The 24,896-nt window shown below is 36.0% G+C and overlaps 1 protein-coding gene across 2 annotated transcripts in view; it reads left to right on the top strand.

The window, feature by feature from the left end:
• LOC145259151 (protein mesh-like) overlaps positions 1-24,896 on the top strand; it is a 450,682-nt gene that overhangs the window by 362,693 nt on the left and 63,093 nt on the right. For both annotated transcript variants that reach the window (XM_080116860.1, XM_080116861.1), the window contains exons 13-14: positions 4,674-4,810; positions 12,415-12,535. In XM_080116860.1, coding sequence (XP_079972986.1) covers positions 4,674-4,810; positions 12,415-12,535 — 258 coding nt within the window. The remainder of the gene's footprint in view (positions 1-4,673; positions 4,811-12,414; positions 12,536-24,896) is intronic.

Below are 24,896 nucleotides of genomic sequence, written 5' to 3' on the forward strand. Positions count from 1 at the left end.
CGTTGTATGATTTTATATATTTTATTCACTTCCAAGTATAGCAGAAGGGAATGATCGATGAACTTTTTGCTTGTGGGATTTTCTATGTCTTCATTCGAAGGGGAAACCTATTTAGTTCATCCGTCTTTCTCGGCATCTTTAACCCAACTCAACATTATGCTTGCACAAACCGGAACACATGGCACTTGACACGTCATGTCCGTCCCTGTTTGGATACTTTCCGGTGCAAACTGACCGGTCACAGAATTTGACAAAATTTGACAACCTGTCAAAACATGACGATCCAAACCTCTGTCATCTACTCACCACTAGATAGATAGATAGATAGATAGATAGATAGATAGATAGATAGATAGATAGATAGATAGATAGATAGATAACTGCTTCTACCTAGCTATTATCTAACACATAGAATTAGTGGTAAAATAATGAATATCCTAAAACGATGATCCTTTTATGCTAAATTTATACATGAAACTCTAAATTCTAAAATGATTGCTTTTTCTTTTTGCTAAATTTTCAACGTACCCAGATAAAAAAGCAGAAATTCCTTTTTATGAGTGTTGTAGTTGAGGGTATTAATTTACAAACTTGCCATTATTAGTAGTAATACTATTATATTATTATATTATATATACTATTATATCTTAACATTTTTTCTTTTTACCGTAAAACAAATCAATCTATTACATATACTACATAATATTAACAATAGCATAAAAATTATCAAGTCAGGTTAAAGTAAAACAATACACATCTGCACTATTTTCAAATTGCATTTTGATAGTTAACGATGAACTAATGTAACTTCATTATTTTCAATCAATTACAAAGAAAATATATAGAAAGATGTACTCGTGTAGTATCCGCTCGCCTAAGTGTATTTTTTATGCCTGCAAAAATGTATGATGACATTACACAAAGGTTTTATAGTAATTCGAAAAAAAAGCAACAAATCTCTATTTAGAAATTAAAAAAAAAATAGAATCAGTAATTGTATCAGAATCGGAAATTTAGAAGGGTATTTGTAATTGTATCAGAATTGGAAATTTAGAAGGGTATTTGTAATTGTATCAGAATTGGAAATTTAGAAGGGTATTTGTAATTGTATCAGAATTGGAAATTTAGAAGGGTATTTGTAATTGTATCAGAATTGGAAATTTAGAAGGGTATTTGTAATTGTATCAGAATTGGAAATTTAGAAGGGTATTTGTAATTGTATCAGAATTGGAAATTTAGAAGGGTATTTGTAATTGTATCAGAATTGGAAATTTAGAAGGGTATTTGTAATTGTATCAGAATTGGAAATTTAGAAGGGTATTTGTAATTGTATCAGAATTGGAAATTTAGAAGGGTATTTGTAATTGTATCAGAATTGGAAATTTAGAAGGGTATTTGTAATTGTATCAGAATTGGAAATTTAGAAGGGTATTTGTAATTGTATCAGAATTGGAAATTTAGAAGGGTATTTGTAATTGTATCAGAATTGGAAATTTAGAAGGGTATTTGTAATTGTATCAGAATTGGAAATTTAGAAGGGTATTTGTAATTGTATCAGAATTGGAAATTTAGAAGGGTATTTGTAATTGTATCAGAATTGGAAATTTAGAAGGGTATTTGTAATTGTATCAGAATTGGAAATTTAGAAGGGTATTTGTAATTGTATCAGAATTGGAAATTTAGAAGGGTATTTGTAATTGTATCAGAATTGGAAATTTAGAAGGGTATTTGTAATTGTATCAGAATTGGAAATTTAGAAGGGTATTTGTAATTGTATCAGAATTGGAAATTTAGAAGGGTATTTGTAATTGTATCAGAATTGGAAATTTAGAAGGGTATTTGTAATTGTATCAGAATCGAGAAAAATGCTGGAAGCATCTCATCACTAATATATTGTATATATAATATATATATATATATATTATATATATATATATATATATGTATATATATACGAGCAAATAGCTAATAAAACATGTTAAAAAACACTTTGAAAAAGAGTTAAAAACATATTTAATTTGAAAAGGAAACACTAAATAAGTGGATAGTTTTTAATCCGCAGAGTTTCGAAGAAATACTTTCCTTCTCATCAGAGGGTAGGATTTAGCAAAATGCGGGATCGGATTTTGCTTGCAAAAGTATTTGATTAAACTGCAAGTAAGTCAAAGATCTTACTTGATAACAAAATGTGAAGCAGAGGGAATAGGGTAAAGAAAAAGGTGATTTCACGTGAATGGATAGTCTGGTGAAAAGTAAAGTATCCAATGACGGTAAAATCCAAAAATGTAAATCCAAGAAAGTTAGTTAAATTTCCATTCACACAAGTAAAATCCAAGGAAATCGCGTAATTGGAAGATGGTCTAAAATAATCCAAAAGGCCAAAATCCATGGAATAATTCACAAATAGGTACAAGGAAAAGAGGAAAGAATTCCAAAAATATTATTAAAAGAAAAATAAGATATGTGTTAAACTTGGCTGCCGAGACAAGGTGTAATTAAGAAAAATGAGTGAAGAAGAGAAAAAAATTGAATGGTGATTGAATAAAATATAAAATAGAAAACCAAATGTCAAAATTACCCAGACAAGATGATGGTAAAAGGCGCCAAAAATATAGGACAAAAAAAAGAGGTCAACTGAAATGTACAGGTTATTACTTAAGAAAATATCAGCAGGAGTTATTAAAAGACACTAAAAAAAATAAAAAATAAAATAAATAAACAAAATAAAAAATTTAAGGGGAGAGGATGGTCGGTATCTGCAAATTCCGGATAAAGCAAGTAATATGTAAGTAAATGCATATAGTAAAATATAAGTAAATATACATACAGGATATGAATGTTTAGGTAGAGTGATATATTTGATAGATAGGAATATTTAAACACTAAAAAACTGGCCAAACAAAGAAGAAATAAAGAATTAAAATAAAGGATTATTAAGTTATAAAGTATTAAGAAAGTATGTAGAAAAAATGATAATGTTAAAGAAAAATTATATCTATATATATAAAAGTGAAAATGTATGTATGTGTGTTCGCTTTTTCTGTATGTCTACAAAAGGCTTTTTTTCAGAGAAGCAGTCGGTAGGTTCACAACTTTTAAAAACTTTTTATATCACATATAAATCGTAATATCTCACAGTTAACAACGAAGCTCGCCTGTCTATTTAATTTGCTCGATTTCGGGAAGATAAATATTCAACATTTGTCGCTCGCCGCATGTGGGTTAGTCTTTTTCCTATAACATCTTGGGAAATAAAAATTTTTAAAAAGCGTTCCGCAGTAAATGAATACTATCCCGCAGCCAAACTTGACCTCATTAACTCATTAAAACGGGCACCTGCCAAATCCAAGTAATTAAATAAATTCAAACGTGTTTCCGTTAGCATCTCGCGGTGGGGCAATGGTTAACGTCGCACATTTTTTTTCACACTTTAATTTACAACTTGGCCTCAATGGTTCGGGTTCGATCCTCATACTTACTTTTTTTTAAACCCCCCCCCCCCGGAGTTTCCACACACACCTCCAAACAACCGGGCAACGCCGGGTACACCTCGCTAGTATATCTGAAAGGTTAAAGTAATAGCTATGTAACTTCAAAATTACCATAATTAAATTTGGACACGTTTATAGAAAGAGATCAGTTCGTTTTTAGAATTTATTATATTGTTACTTTGAGGGGAATTAATTATAGTTATAGCTTCGGTTGTGCAGAGGCGACATGACTTAGAGCCTGGAGTATGAGACTTAACTTTTTTATGATAGTCCATTTGATTGAGAAAATTATTAGAATTAAGTTTTTTAATTAAAGTGGTTAGAGAAGTTCCTTGGTTATTATTAAAATTATGGTTGATAAAAGAAGAAATGTGGTTTGATATTCTTTTCTTAATAAAGTAGCGCCGATATATGTATGTACTTTATTAAAAGTTCGAGGTCTGAAATTAATATTAATTTGCTGATTTGTATTAGGGAAATAGAATTGAATTTTGTTCATTATGTTCAACAAAGGGTGGAACAATGTACGAGGACTGTTTTGGAGGGCATAATGAGTGTTGTTAGTGTTAGGAGAGATATTATTATTCTCATTATTATTATTATTATTATTATTATTATTATTATTATTATTATTATTATTGCTAGTTGCATGATTGTAGATGGAGGGGCTGCTCGAGTGGTATATTGGATTAGTAACTATATCAGATGGGAAGAAGGATAACTTGAAGACAAACTATTAGTGTCTGTTATGGGAGGATTGCGTCGGAGCTCAGTAATTGTGCATGAATATATAACATATTTTCTTTATGGATGCAATCATTATTGAGTGGGCAAACATTCCAAGTTACAAGGTTTTATTCAATCTTAGTATTCAGTTCTTTCAGCATATTAAAATTTCCTTACATTTTACTTACCTGTTTCGTGATGCAGAAACAATCATTATTTATATTATTGAATTTTTTCTAACATAAACTCATCAAAACAATCAGAAATTTTACTTACTCACTATAGAGCATATATAAATGAATAAGATTCTTATTCATTTATATATGCTCTATAGTGATATTTAACAAGCATTGAGCTTCTAATCACAGCTGTTTTGAACAGCCATTAAATGCTGTTTGACTTTTTGATAGAAAATTGAATTTTTGTTCTAATCTACTTTTTTTAAAATCATTTCAGACATGGCCATTTTTGACAATAATCGAAATGGTCGGCAGCAGAATTTTACCATTATCACAGATACGGGCATTGGAATCAAAATTGCTGAAGAACATGGAACAATGCCTCTAATTATGACCATTCCACCAATGTACAAGGTTAGTATCATATATATATATATATATATATATATATATATATATATATATATATATATATATATATATATATATATATATATATATATATATTAGTATTGAGGATTGTTAAGAACTGATTTGTTCTTGTAGTCGAAGATGTGCAGCTGTCATTAAGAGCAAGGGCTCATTTACTAAATATGTATTGTACATATTTATTGTTTTTTGGCTGTTTACATTGTTTTTCTCATTTTTTGTCCTTTACTTTTGGACGCTTATATTTTGAAAATAAATAAATAATTGTTATAACTCTTTTTCTATCCTTTGCAAATGATTCAAATTTTAGTATGTTATTATGGATGATAACGACTACTAGTTTTCAAAATTTCAGCTTTTCACAGTTATTATTTCTAACAAATATTAGGTTTAAAAAATTTTGTCCCTTAGTTTTGGACACTACTGTATATATTAATAATATTAAAAATTCTTGAAGCGTCTATAAATAATATTGCATTCGAGAAAAGCAGTAACGTCTTGTGTAGTTCATATTGAACGGACTTTGTTAACAGCGTCCACGAACCTGCAGGTTTTAATACTCGAATTTTTAATCGACCTATATTTTTAATCGACTTTTCATCGACTCTATATATTTTAACTTATCGTCGTTTGCTGTGTATTTTGGTTTTCACTTTTGATTCTCATTTTCGCTCCTGTTCACTTTTACTTCCACACCTGATGATGGTTTGTGGGCGAATCGAAAGCGCTCATGACAACAACAACTATGAAACTTTTATCAATATATATATATATATATATATATATATATATATATATATATATATATATATATATATATATATATATATATACTAGCAAGGTTTCTCGGCATTGATTGCAATTGAACGAAGAATCTTGTTATTTGTGTATTCTATAATATTTAATGAATTTAATTTTTGGTGCGGGACTCAGTATTGATTAGGTGTGAAGAGATGTAAATAAAGTGTCATCAATAAATTTATTGTCTTCCCTGGGGCCAAACCCAGCATTTCCGATGTGCATTTATTAATCTTTCTATTTTATTTTGAATTTTTATCATTTTCAAGTTACAAGTAAAGCAAAACGTTACATTTAAATGTTGAATTTTTTTCTATGAAAAGAAAAAAAACAAAAACTTTCTGCCTGAAATTTTTTTTGTTTATATGTCATTGCGCATTGTTCTCTTCTTTGCAGAATTCTCACTCAGTTCATATCCTAAACTCCATAAATTTTGAGTGTTTTCTTTTCGTTAACTTTTTCTTTCTCTATCTTTAATAAATCGATTTTTATATTCGAATCGTGTCGTTTCGTTATTTTTCGCATTCTCTTGTATTCGACCCTTTTGTTTATTTTTGCGTCCGCTTATCACATGGGAACTGATTGGTGTTTCTTGTTTCAACCTTTTTGTAAGTGAATGGAAATTTGAACCTTAATGGGACTTTAACAAGTCATACCTATATGCAGAAAACTCGTCTGCATGAAATAAATATTTGATAAAAGAAAACCCTTATAAAAGAATCCCTCTCTCTTTTTTTGTGTTTTCGAATTCCCTTTCATTTTTTTTTTTTTTTTTTTTTTTTTACCCTTGTCATATCCCCAACGGGGGAGGCATGCGTGACAGTATAAAGTTACAGAGTTACTTTTTAAACTTTTGTTATTAATTTAATACACAATTAAAACCATAAACTATGAATTAATTATTGTCCCCTTATCAAAAAGGAGGGGGGGTAACTTTCTTCTACCCATGAATTTTTCAGTAAGAATATATATATATATATATATATATATATATATATATATATATATATATATATATATATATATATTGTCGGATTTTAACCGACTGAAGGGGGGGGGGCGTTTCTGCAACTCAACGGCTAAACCTCAACTCGACGTAGAAGGAAAAAACAATGAAACTCTTAACTTGTGTGGAGAATCCTTCTCGGCTTTTCTCGGCTAACTGGAGTTGCAACGTATTGCCTCGTTGCTTACAACGACAAATTGTCTTTGTAATAGTAACTGTGAAACGTGTAACTTGACTAAACAAAAAAGTCCAACTAACACATCAACGATAGGGGTGTTTTATAACCCACAAGTTGATGCTACGCAAAGTTCAGTCCGACCCACGTGGTGGACAACAAACTACTACCAAATCAGTCGACCAAGCACTTTTTTAAACCTTTTGCTTGAACGACTGCCTCCCAGAATTCCACTGCCTCCCCCCTCCACATCGAGTTCCGGTCAGTAATAATTACCACACATTCCCATATCAAAAAAAAGAAAAACGAAAAAAAGAAAAATGTCTTTTACGGGATGTGAGATAGGGAAAAGAGAAGGGAATTCATCTTCTAGTTACAGTCTGGTTCTTTTTAGACCCCTAACAAACTGGGTCTACCCCGACGCCTTGGTCTGCAAGTTGGACAATACCATTGTTCTTCTTAGGGTACATCTACCAGGCCCACACAACCAAAGTGGAACCAGTCATTACACTGATCACAAGCCACCATTGGTCTGAAATCTTCTGGTTTATCACATGCAGGGCAAATCCAGATTCTAACACTATCAGGTCGGGGCGATATATTTTGATCTGGCACATCCTCTGGTTCATGAAGAATTTCATTATCCACATTTTCAGAAAGAGAATTAATCTCCAGAGGAAATAAATGGTTGATTGAATGGGTTAATGTAGCTCCATTTCCTTTTCTCACTCTTGCTGAACGAACCAACCCATCCTTTCCTTCAATCAACTCCAGGACTTCAACTATAGACCAAAATGGTCTAGTTTTAAGAGGGTCCTTTATTAACACTGTCACCCTTTTTGATTGCATTATCAAAGGAAGGGTCAGATAACTCAAGAGTTCTTTCTCTCAGGCTCAACAGGTAATCTTCGTGCCACATCTTTCTAAACTTTTCTAAACTTTCTTCACGAAGACGGAGCGTTCTCTTTAACTCGATCCTGCTAAGTGGCTCTGTTAGTCCCAGTTCTTCATTGTCCAATCTTATCATTAAACCTTGACCCACATTTGGATTCATGAGAGAGTTGGGAGTTAGGCAATCCATTTCATTAGAGCTTTTATAAGTCAGAGGACGACTATTAATGGCACGCTGGATATCTGATAACATGGTTAATAAACCAAAATAGTCAACCTTTCCCCTTCCTATAGTTTTGTAGAGACAGGATTTAACTGTCTTGATTGTCCTTTCCCAAGTACCTCCATACCAAGCTGAATAAAGTGGAATGGTACAATGCTTAAGGTGATAAGAACCAAACTTCTCCTTGAACTCATCAGTGATCAATCCCTGATCAATTATTTTGGCTGCAGAAATGAAAGTCCTTGCGTTGTCAGAGTAGAGGTGAGAGGGGATTCCATTCACATTTGTGAAACGAACAAAGGCCTGCAAGAATGAAGATACACTCATATCTGGGACTAGTTCTATGTGAACCGCTCTGATAGCCATGCACGTGAAGATGAGGATATACATTTTATAGTCCTTCACTTCTCCCTTAACCCAGATGTGACTGGTGTAATCCACACCGGTATGGAGATATGGTCTTACTAAATTTACTCTAGAGCTAGGAAGGTCTGTTGCATTCGGTGTCGAGAAGGCAGTGGCATTGTATCTTTTGCACTTGGCACAAGTGCTCACAATTTTTTTAACAGCCTGTCTGGCTTGTGGTATCCAATATCCTTTTAACCTTATTTCATTTAAGATTGTTGCTAAACCCAAATGTTGGTTTCTCTGATGAGTGTCCTTTATGATCAAATCGGTTAAATGGTGTCTTTTTCCTAAAAGAATTGGATTTTGCACCTCATAGGAATGCCATTCCGAGCCACCTATCCTTCCTCTTGAACGAATGATATTGGAGGGATCCAGGAATAGGTTTAAGTTTTTCACTAATTTTGGTGGACTCTTACCTTCAGGATCCAACAAAAAATCCAACTCTGCGGCAAAAGATTCCCCCTGCATCAATTTTATCAAATAGATTTTTGCCAGAAGGTGATTGTCCTCACTTCTCTTCAACGTTTTGTTGACAAACTTAAAAACCAAAGTCATTACATTAACTAATCTGTTGAAGTTGGAAAATCTTTCTACAGAGATTATAGGGGAACTTTCGTTGTGTCTCGTAAACAAATTCATTGCAGGATGAATGCATTCCTTTTGTTCTTCCGAGAGACAACCTAACTCGAGCTTGTTCCACCGAATTTCTTCCTGCTTTATCCATGCAGGGCCTTCATACTAATAGGAAAGGTATTCCTGAAATTTTTTAAAGGAAAGTCCTCTTGTGATGTAGTCGGCTGGGTTCTCCTTAGTTGGCACGTATTGGAAACTCAACTCCAACTTCATCTCTGACCTGATTGTTGCAGACATTTGCATTATATCTTGCAGCCTGTTGCGCGCAAAGATGTTTTTTGTGGTTATCGACTTTGATAGTATCCAAGCCAATACCACTTGAGCGTCCGTTAGAACATATACTTTTTCTATCATGGAGTTCTTCAAGGCTTCCTTTATAAAGGGAAAACATTTCAATGCTAGAAACAGTGACAAAAGCTCCAAAGTGGGTAGAGATTTACCTTTTAAGGGTGCTACTTTTGCTTTAGCAAACACCAGTGCAGACTGTCCATCTTGTACACCATATGCTGAAAAGCCGTATGCACTTTTGGAGGCATCACAAAATAGGAATAACTTTAGGGGCTTATTGTCGTCTAGGACTCTCCTTGGAAATGATACAGAGCCCAATTCTGTTAAGTCCTTTGCCAGAGCTTTCCAGTTTTTTTTGACTCTTCTGAAACTTCATCATCCCAATCCAACTTTTGCCTCCAAAGTTCTCCTATCAGCATTCTGCTCCTTACTGTCACTGGAAGATATAGGGACAAGGGATCAAATATTTTGGAAGCTTCAGACAGCATTTTCCTTTTTGTTGATGTGGTTACATCGCATTGGTGCGAACAGACCTTCATAGTATCATGTTGAGGGTTGTACAAATACCCTAAAACTTTCTCCACCCCAGAATCAAAACCTGACAGAGTTCCATCTGCCGCCATTTTTTCTTGTAACACTGCACTGTTCGAGTTACAGGATTGTATCTCAAAGTTACCCTCTTGCAGTCGTTATTCACCGCTGAGTATAACGTAGATAGAGTATAACGTAGATAGAGTATAACGTAGATAGAGTATCTACATCATTTCCTGTTTTCACCAAATTGTCCTTCACTGACTGTCCGTACAACTTCCAGTCTCTGTCATATCTCTCTCTTAAATCTAAACAAAGCTTGAAAAAGTTCAGCAAGCGATTCAGCTTCCTCTTCTGCAGCCAGTTGCTCCTCCATACTCCAAGACACATCCTCTAGCTCCTCTAGTCATCCTTCTATATCCTTTTCAAAGGATAAAAACACATTCAAGGATAGAGGTTCTTCTTCCATACCCACCACAGTCGCCCTTATTTTTCTTTGAAGAAGGGATAGCTTTCTCTCTAGTTCCCTCCGAGTAATAGGGTCGTTCATTTTTTTTTTTTTTCGTTACGTTGCAAAGTGTCGGATTTTAACCGACTGAAGGGGGGGGGGGCGTTTCTGCAACTCAACGGCTAAACCTCAACTCGACGTAGAAGGAAAAAACAATGAAACTCTTAACTTGTGTGGAGAATCCTTCTCGGCTTTTCTCGGCTAACTGGAGTTGCAACGTATTGCCTCGTTGCTTACAACGACAAATTGTCTTTGTAATAGTAACTGTGAAACGTGTAACTTGACTAAACAAAAAAGTCCAACTAACACATCAACGATAGGGGTGTTTTTATAACCCACAAGTTGATGCTACGCAAAGTTCAGTCCGACCCACGTGGTGGACAACAAACTACTACCAAATCAGTCGACCAAGCACTTTTTTAAACCTTTTGCTTGAACGACTGCCTCCCAGAATTTCACTGCCTCCCCCCTCCACATCGAGTTCCGGTCAGTAATAATTACCACAATATATATATATATATATATATATATATATATATATATATATATATATATATATATATATATATATATATAATCTTTAAATTTCGAGTGATTGTTATGTGTGTGCGTCTTTTGTGCATTTATTAAACTTGCATGAGTTTTTCCTCATGCTTGTTAAATGAGTGTCGGCATCTTTTGTTCTTTTGGTACCTACGTATCTCTCATATTGTGAATCCTGTGCTGTTACTCACGTGCACACACACGCGCACGCGCATATAACGAACCATTATTCATTGCAATTTTCCCCGCGCATTTTGAAAAAAAAAACATAATCTCTCAGCAACGGCACAATTACAAATACGCCCACACACTTTTCTCAAACAACAAAAGTAAAAATAACACATATTTGGCAGACGTAGTTGAAAGCACCATCACGTAACATAAGCAGCCAATAAGAAAATTAAGAAGATAATATTTTTGAACAATTTTCAAACGCCAAAATATCAGCAGAAGCTAATGCTCTCTGGAGCCAGTCTGGATCTATAAAAAGAGCATTTTGCACCCAAACGAGTCAGTCGTAGACATCAACGTCGACCCGTCCGCGTTGGACGTTAAACACGTGTACGCCCGATAATTAATTCCTCCACATGGAGTGATGGACTTGCTACCCTAATGGACTTTTTACCCTTTTCTATCTCTCCGCTAAGTAAGCGAGGGACTTTTATATTAATTCTTCCTTAAAAAGAACTGTTTTCTTCTTTACATAAAAACTTTTAATTGCCTCAGTGCAGTGGTGATTCACAAAGAAAACAACTATTTTTGTTCATTTATTTACCTTATTGTTGTTGTTTAAAAAGTAAATGTGGCGCATTTAAATCAGAAGGAAATGTCGTTCATTCTCTTTCTTTTTTTATTATTTGTTTGGGGCGAGGAAATTTAATCTCACTTAAATTTCTGACCCCACTACACTCCTCTTGTTTCTTGATAACTGCATAAATGTTCGATAGAACAATGTGATAACGTGTGTCAACCTGAAGTAAAATCTTATTAATTTAGGAGTGAAATAACAATACATTTTATGGTTCACATGTTTATTCATATTTCCAGAAAATAAAAAAAAGTGAACTACGGTTTTTAAAGTACACCATTCCTCACCGTCTTTTGAGAAAGGTTTAGAAAAGGACATGTCTTCTAAGTGTTGATACTCTTCTGTCTTCGGCAAGATCCAGCAGAAAAGAAAGAGAAAAAGTAAAATCAACCTCACTCGAGTTTTGGTTCTGACGTCACTTTCTGCGACTCTTTCATCAACAATGACTGGGTAGAATGGTGGACATTGTTGTTGGAAGGAAAAGGAATTTCCTTTTGTCATGAGGAGGAAACATAATCACTTCAGCCACTTTCTCTGCATCTCCTCACCTAAATTTGTAACACGAATGTATATTAAATGCATATATGTTTATCAAAAAAAAATAATAATAACATATTGATTAGAATTATTCAAAAGCAAATGTTTGAAGTAAGATGAAATGAAAATAATTTGAAAATTTTATTTATTTATTTTTTTATTTAAGTATTTTTGTCCTTGTTGGCTCAGCAGTAATTATATTCTCTAAAACTTACCTATATTGTTGTGGATTAATTTCAGGATAAAATTGGAGGTCTTTTGGGAAACTGGTCTGAGCCTAAACCCACTGGTTTGTCTTTTCGGAATGGAACTACTGTCAATATCAACAATGAAGATGAGATTCATGAATACACCAATGAATGTAAGCTCATTTAAATATATAAGTATATCATTATCAAACATTTTCCCCACATCCTACAGAATACGATATATTGTCTCCATTATGTTATATTATCATTATATATATATTGTCTCACTATTATGTTTCCATGAATGATTAATCTGAAAGCCTAGCATCATACATTGTCATGCCATCTTCTCAGTAGTTTATCTTTCTCTATGCTTCCAATCATTTTCAAACATTTAATGAGAGTAGAAGATGCATTGTGGATGTCTTTTCATCTGCCCAGAAACTCTTGCTTCTCTTATTTTGTCCCTCGGCATTTTTATTTCCTGAGTAATCGCTTTAGATGTCCTTATTTTCACTTCCTATTTCTTGTGGCCATATCACTAATAATGCTGCTTGAAGTAAACATTTTATCTGGGCTGACATTATCTGCCTGATAGTCAGGGACCTGAACCTTGGTTTAACCAACAAAGACCTCATAATATCAGCAGGTGCAAAGTACTGGGGCCGCTGTATTGCCATTTGGCAAAATCGATTCTGGACCTGATGGGGCCTCTTGATGCCATATTAGTGGGTAATGTTACAGCTTTTCCTTTACATGGTCTGCAAAAATCATTATTCGTTATTTTTTTTCTATCTCTGCTCTGCTCTAACAACTTTGCTAACCTCTTCCACATATCTCCATACTCAATAATGAAAAATCTCAAACAGATTAAACTCAGAACTCCAACTCCCAATGTAGACCCCCACTACCAGGTCTCCTTCTCCAAGATCAGTGGTTTGGATTCCAACCTTCCAGAGGTTGAAATCAAATTACAGGAGACCAAATCTGATCTTTTTTTTTTTTTACAAGGTAGTCACCACTTATCAAGGCCCGGAAGCCACTCGGGAATAAGGGTTATTGCGTGTACAGTGCATTAGTATTGGAGATTTGATAAAGTGTCTTACTTAAGGGGGCGGTTCATCAGGAATTTGTTTACATTGGACTTGAAGACATCCAGATTGTAGTCAGGTGGGAAACAGGCAAACAGAACAGAGTTCCACAGGCGTGCACTTTTAAGAAAGAAGCTTTGTTCATGGGATCTACATTTTGATTTTAGCACAGATAAGGAGTGGGGAAAATTTTTGACAGTGGTTTCAGCTAGACGGGTGTTTATCATGAAAGATTGGCGAGAGGGGACCAGAGATTGGAGCTCAGACGAGCACCTGCCATGGTAGTAACGATAAAACAAAGACAGGCTCTCCTGTGGGAGAGAGGTTGCAGGGAAGAGAAAAGGGCATCACCCACTAGGCCACGAAGCCTATTTTGTACTCTGTCAAGGCAGGATAGGCTGTTTTTAGCAGCCCCTGCCCAGATGTGGCAGCAGTACTCCATCCTTGGACGTACTTGGCATTTATATAGATAGAGAATTGCATCAGGGGTGAGATATCTTCTGGAGCGGTAGAAGGATCCTACCATTTTTCCAGCGACCTTGGCAACTGACGATGTATGTGTTCCATTTCAGATCAGGAGTCAAGCCCAGAAGCTTATCAAAACATGGAGCTTCACCTAGACGAGAGCCACTCATTTCAATTGATGCCAGATGGGGATCAGAGCGTTGATGATGTAAGGATAGGAGCTTGGTTTTAGATGCATTAAAAGTCAGCCACCTCCTCCCCCACTGTACCACGCACTCAAGATCAGAGGAGAGAGAATCAGAGAGAGCTTTGTCATTTACGGCCTTTGATGTGTTGTCGTGTCATCAGCATAGATGTCAATGAATGATTTAAGTATGTGTTTTGGGAGATCATTGATGTAGATCAGGAAGAGAGTTGGGCCAGGATAGGGGACTCCAGCATTAATACTGTGGGCTTCTGATTGTTGCCCATCAACCACTACTCTTATGAGCCTATCAGAGAGAAATGATTTAATTATTGAGAAAACATTTCCAATTATACTGTAGCTGGAAATCTTGTGAAGTAGGCCCTTATACCATACCTTATCAAAGGCCTTTGATATGTCAAGAGCAAATGCCCTAGAGAGTAAGACTTTGTCAAGAGATTTGCTAATCCTATGAGATATAACAGTTAGCACATCTGCTGTAGATCTGGCAGAACAGAAACCATATTGCATGTCACTAAGAAGGTTATTTCTGCTGAGGTGGTTGACTACTTCTCTATTTAATATGGATTCCAGCAGCTTACTCATGACACACAGGAAACTTATTGGTCTGTACTGAGAGGGAGATGACTTATCACCTGATACAGGGTATACTGATGAGGTTTTCCAGGGTGTTGGAAAGCACTTCTCTTTAAGGCAATGCTTAAAGAGTTTTGTAAGTATGGGGGAAGTTCTGGTTGAAGCTTTTTCAGCACAATGATTGGGAATGCCGTCAGGGCCAGTTGCTTTACTAGAATCAAGGTTCTTGATTAGCTTGGCGACCTCATGCACAGATATTTGTATGTTGCATAGCATGTTGTCTGTTATAGGAGGAAATACCTATACCTTCGTCGCATAGGGTAGAATTAGCTTGGCAAATAGTTTGGCCTTATCTGATGCTGACGAGATGACCTCAGGTCCATTGATGGTTGGGATAGAATGCATGCTTCTGTTCAGGATCCTGTTTGCTATTTGCCAAAACTGGTGGGAACCAAGCTGCTGCTCAGCTACTTTAGATTTAACAGACTGAGCATATAGCTCTCTTGCATTTTTTATTACTCTTTTGCAGTGGTTGATGGCAGTCCTGAAGGCAGCTTTAGTCTCAGTACATCTGTTACGTTGGTAGCTATGGAAAAAGTGATTTCTGTGTGCGATAGCAGCAGCACATTCTAGGGAGAACCATGGCTGGCTGTTAAGTTTTTGTTGGAATTTTTTGGATGGTATGAATCAGTCTATGCCTACAATTAACCATTCAGTCAGGTCTGGTACTATGGAGGACACATCCTTTTTAAACATGGAATGCAGAGGTAGATTAGATATAAATGTACGGAAGCTATCCCAGTCAGCTGTAGAGTATCGATATACAGTACGGTGGAGAGGTATGTCTGAAGACTTATTGCATTTCGTTTTTATCTTAACTGATACAACCGAGTGGTTGGAAGATCCCAGAGGAGACAGAACGGAACTTGAACATAGCTCAGGGGAAGTTGTGAGAAAAAGGTCTAGAAGGCTAGCATACTGACCAGCAGTATCGGGCACTCGGGTGGGTTCGTGAACAGTCTTGGTGAGGTCATAGGCAATGGCAAAATCATGATAGAACCTCCCCTCATCATTTGTCTTGTTAGAGTGGGTCAGCCATTCCACATTGTGGTCATTGAAGTCCCCACAAATGTGGATGTTAGCTGAAGGGTGAGCAGACAGGATGTGATAAATATTTTCAGATATGCTCTTAAAGATAGTAACTCCACTGTTGTGGGGGCGATAGAGAGCAAATATAAATGCAGTGGTGTAAGCAAGTGCAACCCAGAAACACACGTAAGGTAAATTAGGGTCTTCACCAGAAATATCCCTACCACACGGAAAGCCATCTTTAATGTAGGCACATATTCAATGTCCTTGGGGATCAGATTTAGATGTTAAGTTAGATGTTAATCCTTTAATTATGAATTCGTCAAGGGAAAGTGGTCGGCCTTATGCCAGTTTCACTTAGGAAGAATATGTCTGGTTTTGTCTCTTGTAATTGAGTTTCAACCTCTGGAAGGTTGGAGAAGGAGACATGGTAGTAGGGGTCTACGTTGGAGGATGGGGTTCTAGGTTTGCATGTGTTATTTTTCTGGAGATATTTCATGTTGAGGATTGGGATTTGTGGAACAGGTTGACAGACTTGATTAGAGCAGGACAGAGAGGGAAAGTAAGAGAGAAAAAGAGAGGAAATTTTTTTTTGTAGCCATGATGAGGTAAAGCTGTAACAATTACCCACTAATATGGCATTGAGAGGCCCCACTAGAAACTACTGCATGGTTCAGAGTCCATTCAACAGATGGCAATACAGCAGCCCCAGTATTTTGCACCTGCTGATAGGACAGCCTCCTTAGTGGTGAACCCAAGGTTTGGGTCCCTGACTATCAGGCGGATAACGTCAGCACAGATGAAACGTTTACCTCCAGCACCCTTAGTAGTGACATGGCCACAAGGATAGACATAGGAACAGAAAATTTTCCACATCTCAGGCTACTGTTCATGTTCACGAAGTACTGCCGTCCTGGAGAGCAGCTTTTTCTTCATCCTTTGTCAGAAAAATCACTCATTGGAAATGAGGACTGAGGGACAAATAAGGAGAAGCGAGAGTAATGAGAGCTGCCAATAACGCATCCACAATGCGTTGTCTACTCTCCATTAAATAAAAGGGGGGGGTGTAAGGATTTATTAATATTTACTTAGTCCATCGCTTATCAAGTGATCTATTGTTTCTGTGCAAAACTGGCATTGGTCCAACTGTTTTCCTAGATGAGTTTGCAATTAAACTCAAACTTGACATCGAAATCTGAGCCTCCAAAACCGTCATGGAATATGTGAATATAAGAAATGATTTTCCATGTGGTAAGAACATCTCCAGAAAAGATTCTAAATTGCCCTCTATGTGCTTCAGAGTTGCACTGGCTCACAGCACCATGTTTATACTTGCCCGCTATCATTCCCATAACAGCATAGTTACTATCATTGGCCACATTCTGTCTGCTCTAACATTTACATCTGTGGAGACTTTAATATTTACAATGTTAACTGACTGGCCCACTCAAATAAGACTGATGACGAGGGAAGGTACTGTCATGATTTCTCGATTGCTTATGAACTAACACAAATTGTTCATGAATCTACGCATATGCCTGACACTGATGGACAGTTTGCAAGTCTCCTCGACCTTTTTATTTGCCCAGAATTGTACTCATCCTCGATTCTGGGATCTTCTGATTATTCAGTTGTCTTGGTTAAGATAAAAGCAAAATGTAATAAATCCTCAGATGTACTTTTCCATCATACTGTATATCAATACTTTATGACTGATTGAGATAACTTCCGAACATTTATATCATATATATATCTGCATTCCATGTTTAAAAAGATGTCCTCTACAGTATCTGATCTGATGGAATGGTTAATTGTTAGTATAGACTGCTTCATACCTTCCAAGAAATGCCAGCAAAAGCCCACCAGCCATCGCTATAGTGCACAGAAATTAGCATGTCTTACTTTCAACGAAATAGATGTTATGAAACTAAGGCGATATTTAGGACTGCTAGCAACCACTGTAAAGGAGTGGTAAAGAATGAAAGATTTAGTTTCAAGTAGCTGAGCAGCAGCTTGGTTCTCACCAGTTTTGGCAAATAACAAACAGGGTCCTGAACAGAGATGTGTCCTCTGTCCGAACCATCGTCAATGAACCTGAAGTAATTTGATCAGTACCTGACAAAGCAAAACTCTTTGCTAAGAACTTTGTAGCAAATTCTACCCTTCTCAACCATGGCCGCCTCCCCACTGTATTTCCTCTTGTGTCTGAAAATGTTATGTGACATATAAATAAATGTGCGTGATGTTGCCAAGCTTATCGAAGACCTTGTTTTCAGTAAAGCAACTGGCCCGTCAGCATTCCAATCATAGTGCTCAACTGAAACTAGCTCCCACACTTACAAAGCTGTTTAAATGTTGCCTTGAGAAATACTTCCCAACACCCTGAAAAATTTAATCAGTCTGCCCTGTATTTAAAAATTCTGGAGATCGGTTATTTACCTCTCAGTACAGATCAATCAGTCTTCTGTGTGTCATGATTAAGTTGCTGGAATCTGTAATAAACAGAGAAGTTGTCAACCAACTCAGTAGAAATAACCCAGTGAAATACAATATGGTTTTCATTCTGCTAGATCTACAGTTGATTATAATATCACACAGAATTAATGAATCTCTCGAAAAGGGCTTTGTTTCTAAAGTAATAACTCTTGACATATCCAAGGCTTTTGATAGAGTATAGCATAAAAGTCTACTTCACAAAATTTCCAACTATGGAATAGCTGGAAATGTCCTCTCAATTATTAAATCCTTTCTCTCTAATAGGCTTATAAGAGTAATCGTCAATGGGCAGAAATCAAAAGTTCATAGTATCAATGCTGGAGTCCCTCAGAGTTCCATCCTGGACTCAACTTTCTTCCTGATCTTCATCAATGATTTCCCAAATCACATTCTTAGATCATTTGTACACATTTATGCAGACGACACCACAATTTATGGCAACTCTTCAAAGGCCAACAATGACCAAGATCTTTATGATTCTCTCTTCTGATCTTGAGCACATGGTGCAATGGGAAAAAGGTGATTGGTTAATCATTGCTCTGGCCACCATCCAGTTCCGATTGAAATAAATGACTCTCGTTTTTGGGAAGCACCATGTCTTTACAAGTTTCTGGGACTTAACTTCACTCCTACTCTGAAATGAAACACATGCATCAAATCTGTTGCCAATATTGCTGGAAAAATAGGTATTTCACAGCCGATGCGATCCTCTATCTGTATAAAAGCCAAGTATGTCCTAAAATGGAATACTGTTGCTACATCTGGGCAGGAGCTGTTTGGCATCCCCTGTTTTGCCTTGATAAAGTTCAAACCCGGCTTTGAAACATAGTAAGTGATGCCCTTTTCTCTTCCCTGCAACCTATTTTCCACAGAAGAAATGTTGTGAGCATGTCTCTGCTCTATTGTTATTGTCACGGTAAGTGCTCATCTGAGTTCCAATGTATGGTTCCCCCTTGCCGAACTTTCACAAAAACACTCGACTATCTAAAACCATTATCAACAATTTTCCCCACTCTCTATTTCTTCCTAAATCTAAACACAGATTCCATGAACAAAGCTTCTTTCCTAGAATGCGGTTCCATTGGCCTGCTTCCTGGTCAATTACAATATGGTAGCCTTCAAGTCCAATGTAAAGAAGTTCTTGTTGAGCTATTTCCTTAAATAATTCAAATTCTACCGAATTTACACCATTAACGATTACTACACTACCGTCTTACATTCATTAACCCTTTTCCTTGAGTGGCCTTCGGTCCTTGATAAGTGGTGATTATCTTGTAAAAATCATTTTAATGAAGATACTGATTGGTGAGAAATATCTGTACACTACAATGTGGTTTAAGTGAAGATGTAAAATATGAGTTTTATGATAACAAGTATAACTGTAGCAGGAGATTTGATGATGTTGGAAAAACCCTTGATTATTTTGAGGGTGTGCATGGAAGATATGATAAGAATGAAAAATATAAACATTTAGAATCTGGTTTTACAATGGACATATTAGTTGTAAACAGACATTTTAGGGAAAAAGAAAGCCGTCTCATTATCTGGTTGAATCTGGTTGAGTAAAGACTAAAGTATATTATCTGTTGATTAGGAAAAAGGACAGAAAGTCTTGAATGATGTGAAATTTATACCTTACCAGGTGAAATTGTGACACAGCACAAAGCAGTTATTTGTAATTTCATGCTACAAAAAGCTCATGAAAAAATATCATGATAAAAGCTTCTAAAAAAGAAAGTTTATCCACAAATGAAAAGTGTTGAGGTCCGTGACGTAGCAAATGGCGAACTGGTTGAATAAAAAATTCGACGATTTTTATAATAATTTTGCGACGTTTTGATTGGTTGTTTAGCACAGCCGTTGGTTATAAAAATGATTGGTGAATCCATTCGTCTATTACCCCATTAAAAACATTACTGTTTTGATGGGATGTCTCCTAGCGGCTTCAGCTGCAGGGAGACAGGGTAGTACACGTCAAGGATTCGTCACTTAACACTCAGCCCAACAGGTGAGGGGTCGGGAACCGGCCCAGCACCTGTTGGACTGAGGTACACCGCCTGGGTAATACCTAGGAGGTTCACCCTTCCAGGCCTTGCCACCGGGCTTTCCGGTGGGGCAAGTTTATTGCTTGCTGCCTGAGGCGCCCCGACCGGGGAATGCCGACGTGGTTACTCGGGCAATTTTTAAAATTGCAGGAGTGCCCCTCCTTTAGGGGAGCCTGCGGGGTTCCCACTTACCAGGCCTTGTGCCAAATATTGCAGATGTGGGCGGACATTAAATAACTACCCCCACTAGAAGTCAAAAACTTTTTACAAAATCTCTGGCCTTGATGGAGGAGAGACAAAAATTTGCTGCTATGGTTTCAAATGATCTGAAATAACAGCAAGGGAAAACTTGATTCCGAATATTTCTCCTATGTTATATCTCCCTTCTTCAGTTCTCACACATACATTTCACAGTGTATAAGGATTGATACTGGAGATATTCATAATTGTACCACATTTCCAAAAGAGGGGAGATATAACATATGAGAAATATTTGGAATCAAGTCTCCCTTTACTGTTATTTCAGATCATTTGAAACTATGGCAGCAAGTTTTTGTCTCCCTTCCATCAAGGTCAGAGGTTATATATATATATATATATATATATATATATATTTTTATAAAGCAATAGGGTTCGTGTGTTTCTGTCTGTGTGTACAGCTCTCCATCAGCAACGAAATATAAAGGAGGTAAGAGGGTAGATCTCTCCTGGTAGAGAAACATTAGAACCCATTTTAGGATGTTTCTGTTATAGGAGACATAAGAATCTATGCCTAATTTCTTTATATACTAGTCTACAAACCACCCCCGTATCGAATGACTTATGCTCATTTGCATATCACATTATATTAAATCTCTTTAACTAATTACCTCGACCTTATTACATATTGGAAATATTCTAATCATTTCAACTGTACTATTTACAAAATCTATTTAACATTTAATTATTTAATATATTTTCATTTAATTTTATATTCGATTTATTTCACTTTACGTATATTATCAAAACAATTCATTGGCGAGGAAAGCTTTATGTTTTGGGGTTGTATTGAAAATGTAATGGAAATTTCAATTTCGTTCCGTTTTAATCTTTTATATTTTACTTGCTAATTTATAATTGAAAGAATACAATTCAACTATCGTAATTTTATATAAATAAACAAAAACAAATATTTTAAAATAAAACTTTATTAAAAAAGAAATAATTTTATTTTTAAATGAAAAAAATCAATTTAGTAAAATAATTGTATTAAACACCCCCAGCCTTGTCAGCAAACCTGTAAACCTATAAAAGTTAACATTTCGAATGTAAACAGTGATTTTTCGATTTTGTTAGCGCTTGCCGCAATTAAAGACAATTAAAACGGAACTAACTTTATTTCCATTCTATTTTTTAAACAACCCCCAAAACATAACGCTCTCTTCCAGTTATAGCCAATTTTTTTTTAATTAAATAAAACAGGTCAAAATAAACAGATAAGCGCATTTTCTTTTACATTTTTCTTACAACCATTGTCATTTAACCAACTGCAGGATATCGTTACTTTTGTGGGGTTGTTTTGAAAATGGCACGGAGATTATAATTTCGTTCCAATTTAATCTTTCTGGTCGAGCCTATTTCGAAAGCCTGTCTTATCATAGATTTGAACTACAAATAATTTATTACATTTTGATTATTACTATCTTAAGACTTAAAGCTTATATTTATTTCATTTTTCTATTTATATATTGAATTAGTTATTTCCAGTCTTATTTAAACTTAGTGCTTTCTTTAAACCGGATGAACCTTTTATAAAAATATGAGTTTAACGTAAAGAACACGAACAAGGTTTTATTCAACTGAATTTCTTCCAGTTTACTAACAAAATATATAAATTTAAAAGAGATATAAATAATAAAATAAAAAGGTTATGTAATTTAAAAGAAATACACGTACTCACAAAAGCAGAACTTTTTTTACACATTTTTTTCTTTAAAACCATAACAATGAGACTAACAATTACCTAGATCTTAGTAATTATTTGTTTTAATAGAACTGTTTTAATTGTACTGTTTACTTAGTTAACCTAAGTTGGTATTACATTCATTTTACATTTACTTTTTTTAAAATTATTACTTTTAGACTGTGACGTTTACACCCGGAAGTAATGAGTCACACGTAGGTCGCTTTTATACATTCCTTTTGGTCAAGATCAAAGTGTAGTATCTGTTCTTCAGATGCTGCACTTCATTTACTTGTTCTCTTTCGGTGGAGGAGAAATCCTTCACGACTGAGACAATTTTTATTTTTGTACCTTTTCTCCACGTTAAAAAACGACCCTGGTGTCTAACTCTGTCCCGTGGGGAGGCATAGTAAATAGGTACAATATAATTGTTTATAATTGTACTATTCAGAAATATTATTTATAGTTCGTCCATTTCAGTTAGTATACATTTCCTTTACGCTTAATTAATTTACAATCATTAATATCGTTAAACAATTCCGTTTAAAACCGAAATTATGCCACCCAAACGAAGTAGAAACGAAAGTGAGGAAGAAAGAATGGAAAGATTGGAAGCTAATAGACTAAGAGTTGCTGCAATTCGCTCCAATTAAAACAATTCAGATAGAGAAAGACGTCTAGAACTTAACAGGATACGTCAAAGAGAAAGGAGAGCAAGACTGTCAGATTTGGAAAGAGAAACCCAACGTGAAGCTGACAGAACTAGACATGCTGTAAGGCGGTTAAATTCATCACAAGATGAAATTCAAGAAAGGCAAAGATATGCACTGGAAAGAGGAGCAATATTACGATCGAATGAATTATATGAGGTAAGTAGACGTACACAAGGTCAGTTGAGAGTGGCTCAACGACATCAGAATGAATCGGAAACCCAACGAAGCTTTCGCCTATACCAAGGGCAACAACGAGAGGCTGCATGGAGAGAGAGTATGACTTTGCCCCAGCAATTGACAGAAAACGAGGCAGCTAGACAACGAATGACTGCTTTGAGACACCATGAAATAGAACACTGCAATAGAAAAGGATTGCTCTACAACAAAAATGACTCTCTCACTACAGCTGATATAGGAAAAATGGACAAAGTATGTCAACATTGCTCAGCTGTAAAATTTAAAGGAGAAACCCCTGGTTGTTGTTGTTTTTCTGGCAAAGTTGTGCTTGATAGCTTTCCACCACTGCCTCAGTTGCTTCAAGATTTGCTCTCCGGCAATGGTCCCATCTCTAAAGATTTTCTGCAAAATCTACGCAGTTATAACAATTGTTTTGCAATGACATCATTTGGTCACAAAATTGCGTCAGTACATGGGTGGAATCCTTCTTTTAGAATTCGAGGCCAGGTTTACCACCAGATTGGGAGTCTTTTACCACCTGAAGATGAAACAGCAAAGTTTATTCAAGTCTACTTCTTGGATAGTCTGGAAGAGGAACTACATAATCGGGGACGTGATAGTAGACTCAATAGAGACATTCTCCAAAGTCTGACTGAATTTTTACATGAGAACAACAGCTTTATTTGTCAGCTGAAAACAACAAAGGAGAGGATTGAAGAAGAACACTTGGTAGAACATAAAGTTGTCATAAGGGAAGACCGAAGGCCGCAAGAAGAGCATCCACGGCGATTCAATGCTCCAACAACAACGTATGAGATTGGAATATTAATGGAGAATGAACCAACAGCTAACCGGGATATTGTCTTGCGTTTTAGAAATGATACATTAAAATGGATCTCCGAACTACATCCCCTCTACGATACTTTAATGTACCCGTTAATGTACCCCTATGGTTCTCCATCTTACAACATCTACATGAAGGCATCCAATGGGCGAAAAGTTACCCAACAGCAATTTTATTCGTACCATTTAATGACTCGGCCTGGAAACTATTTTCTCTGGTACCGAAGGCTATTTCAACAATGGCTGGTGGATGTGTACTGCAAGATTGAAACAGAACGTTTACAGTTCCTGAGGCGTGAGCAACAGACCCTGAGAGCTGACAATTATAGCAACTTGAGAGATTCAATTCTTAGGGAGGATGGGAATCCAGAACAGTTTGGTCAACGAGTTGTACTTCCGGCAACTTATACAGGAGGCCCTCGATACATGTTTGAGCGTCAAAGTGATGCCATGGCATATGTTCGGCGAATGGGCCGAGCCGACCTCTTCATCACGTTCACAACAAATCCAAAGTGGACAGAAATTACAGAAAATTGTCTTCAAGGGCAAGACCCTCAGGATCGTCCAGATATTGTTGCCAGGATTTTCAGGCAGAAGCTAAAAAAGTTACTTGAATTTATTAAAAAGGGAGGATTTGGCAGGTTGAGGGCTTTCCTGTACAGTATTGAATATCAAAAAAGAGGACTGCCGCATGCACACATCCTCACCTGGCAGGCCCCAGAGGACAAACTTCTACCAGAAAAAATGGATCTCTGCATAACTGCAGAGATCCCTGACAAAGAGGAAGATCCTGATCTTCATGCTAAAGTGATGGCACATATGGTGCATGGACCTTGTGGACCATTTAATCCAAATTGTCCATGTATGATTGACAACAAATGTTCCAAAAAAT

This window comes from Euprymna scolopes, chromosome 34 (assembly GCF_053919585.1).
Source record: "Euprymna scolopes isolate OS-2025 chromosome 34, ASM5391958v1, whole genome shotgun sequence".
Lineage (NCBI taxonomy): Eukaryota > Metazoa > Mollusca > Cephalopoda > Sepiida > Sepiolidae > Euprymna > Euprymna scolopes.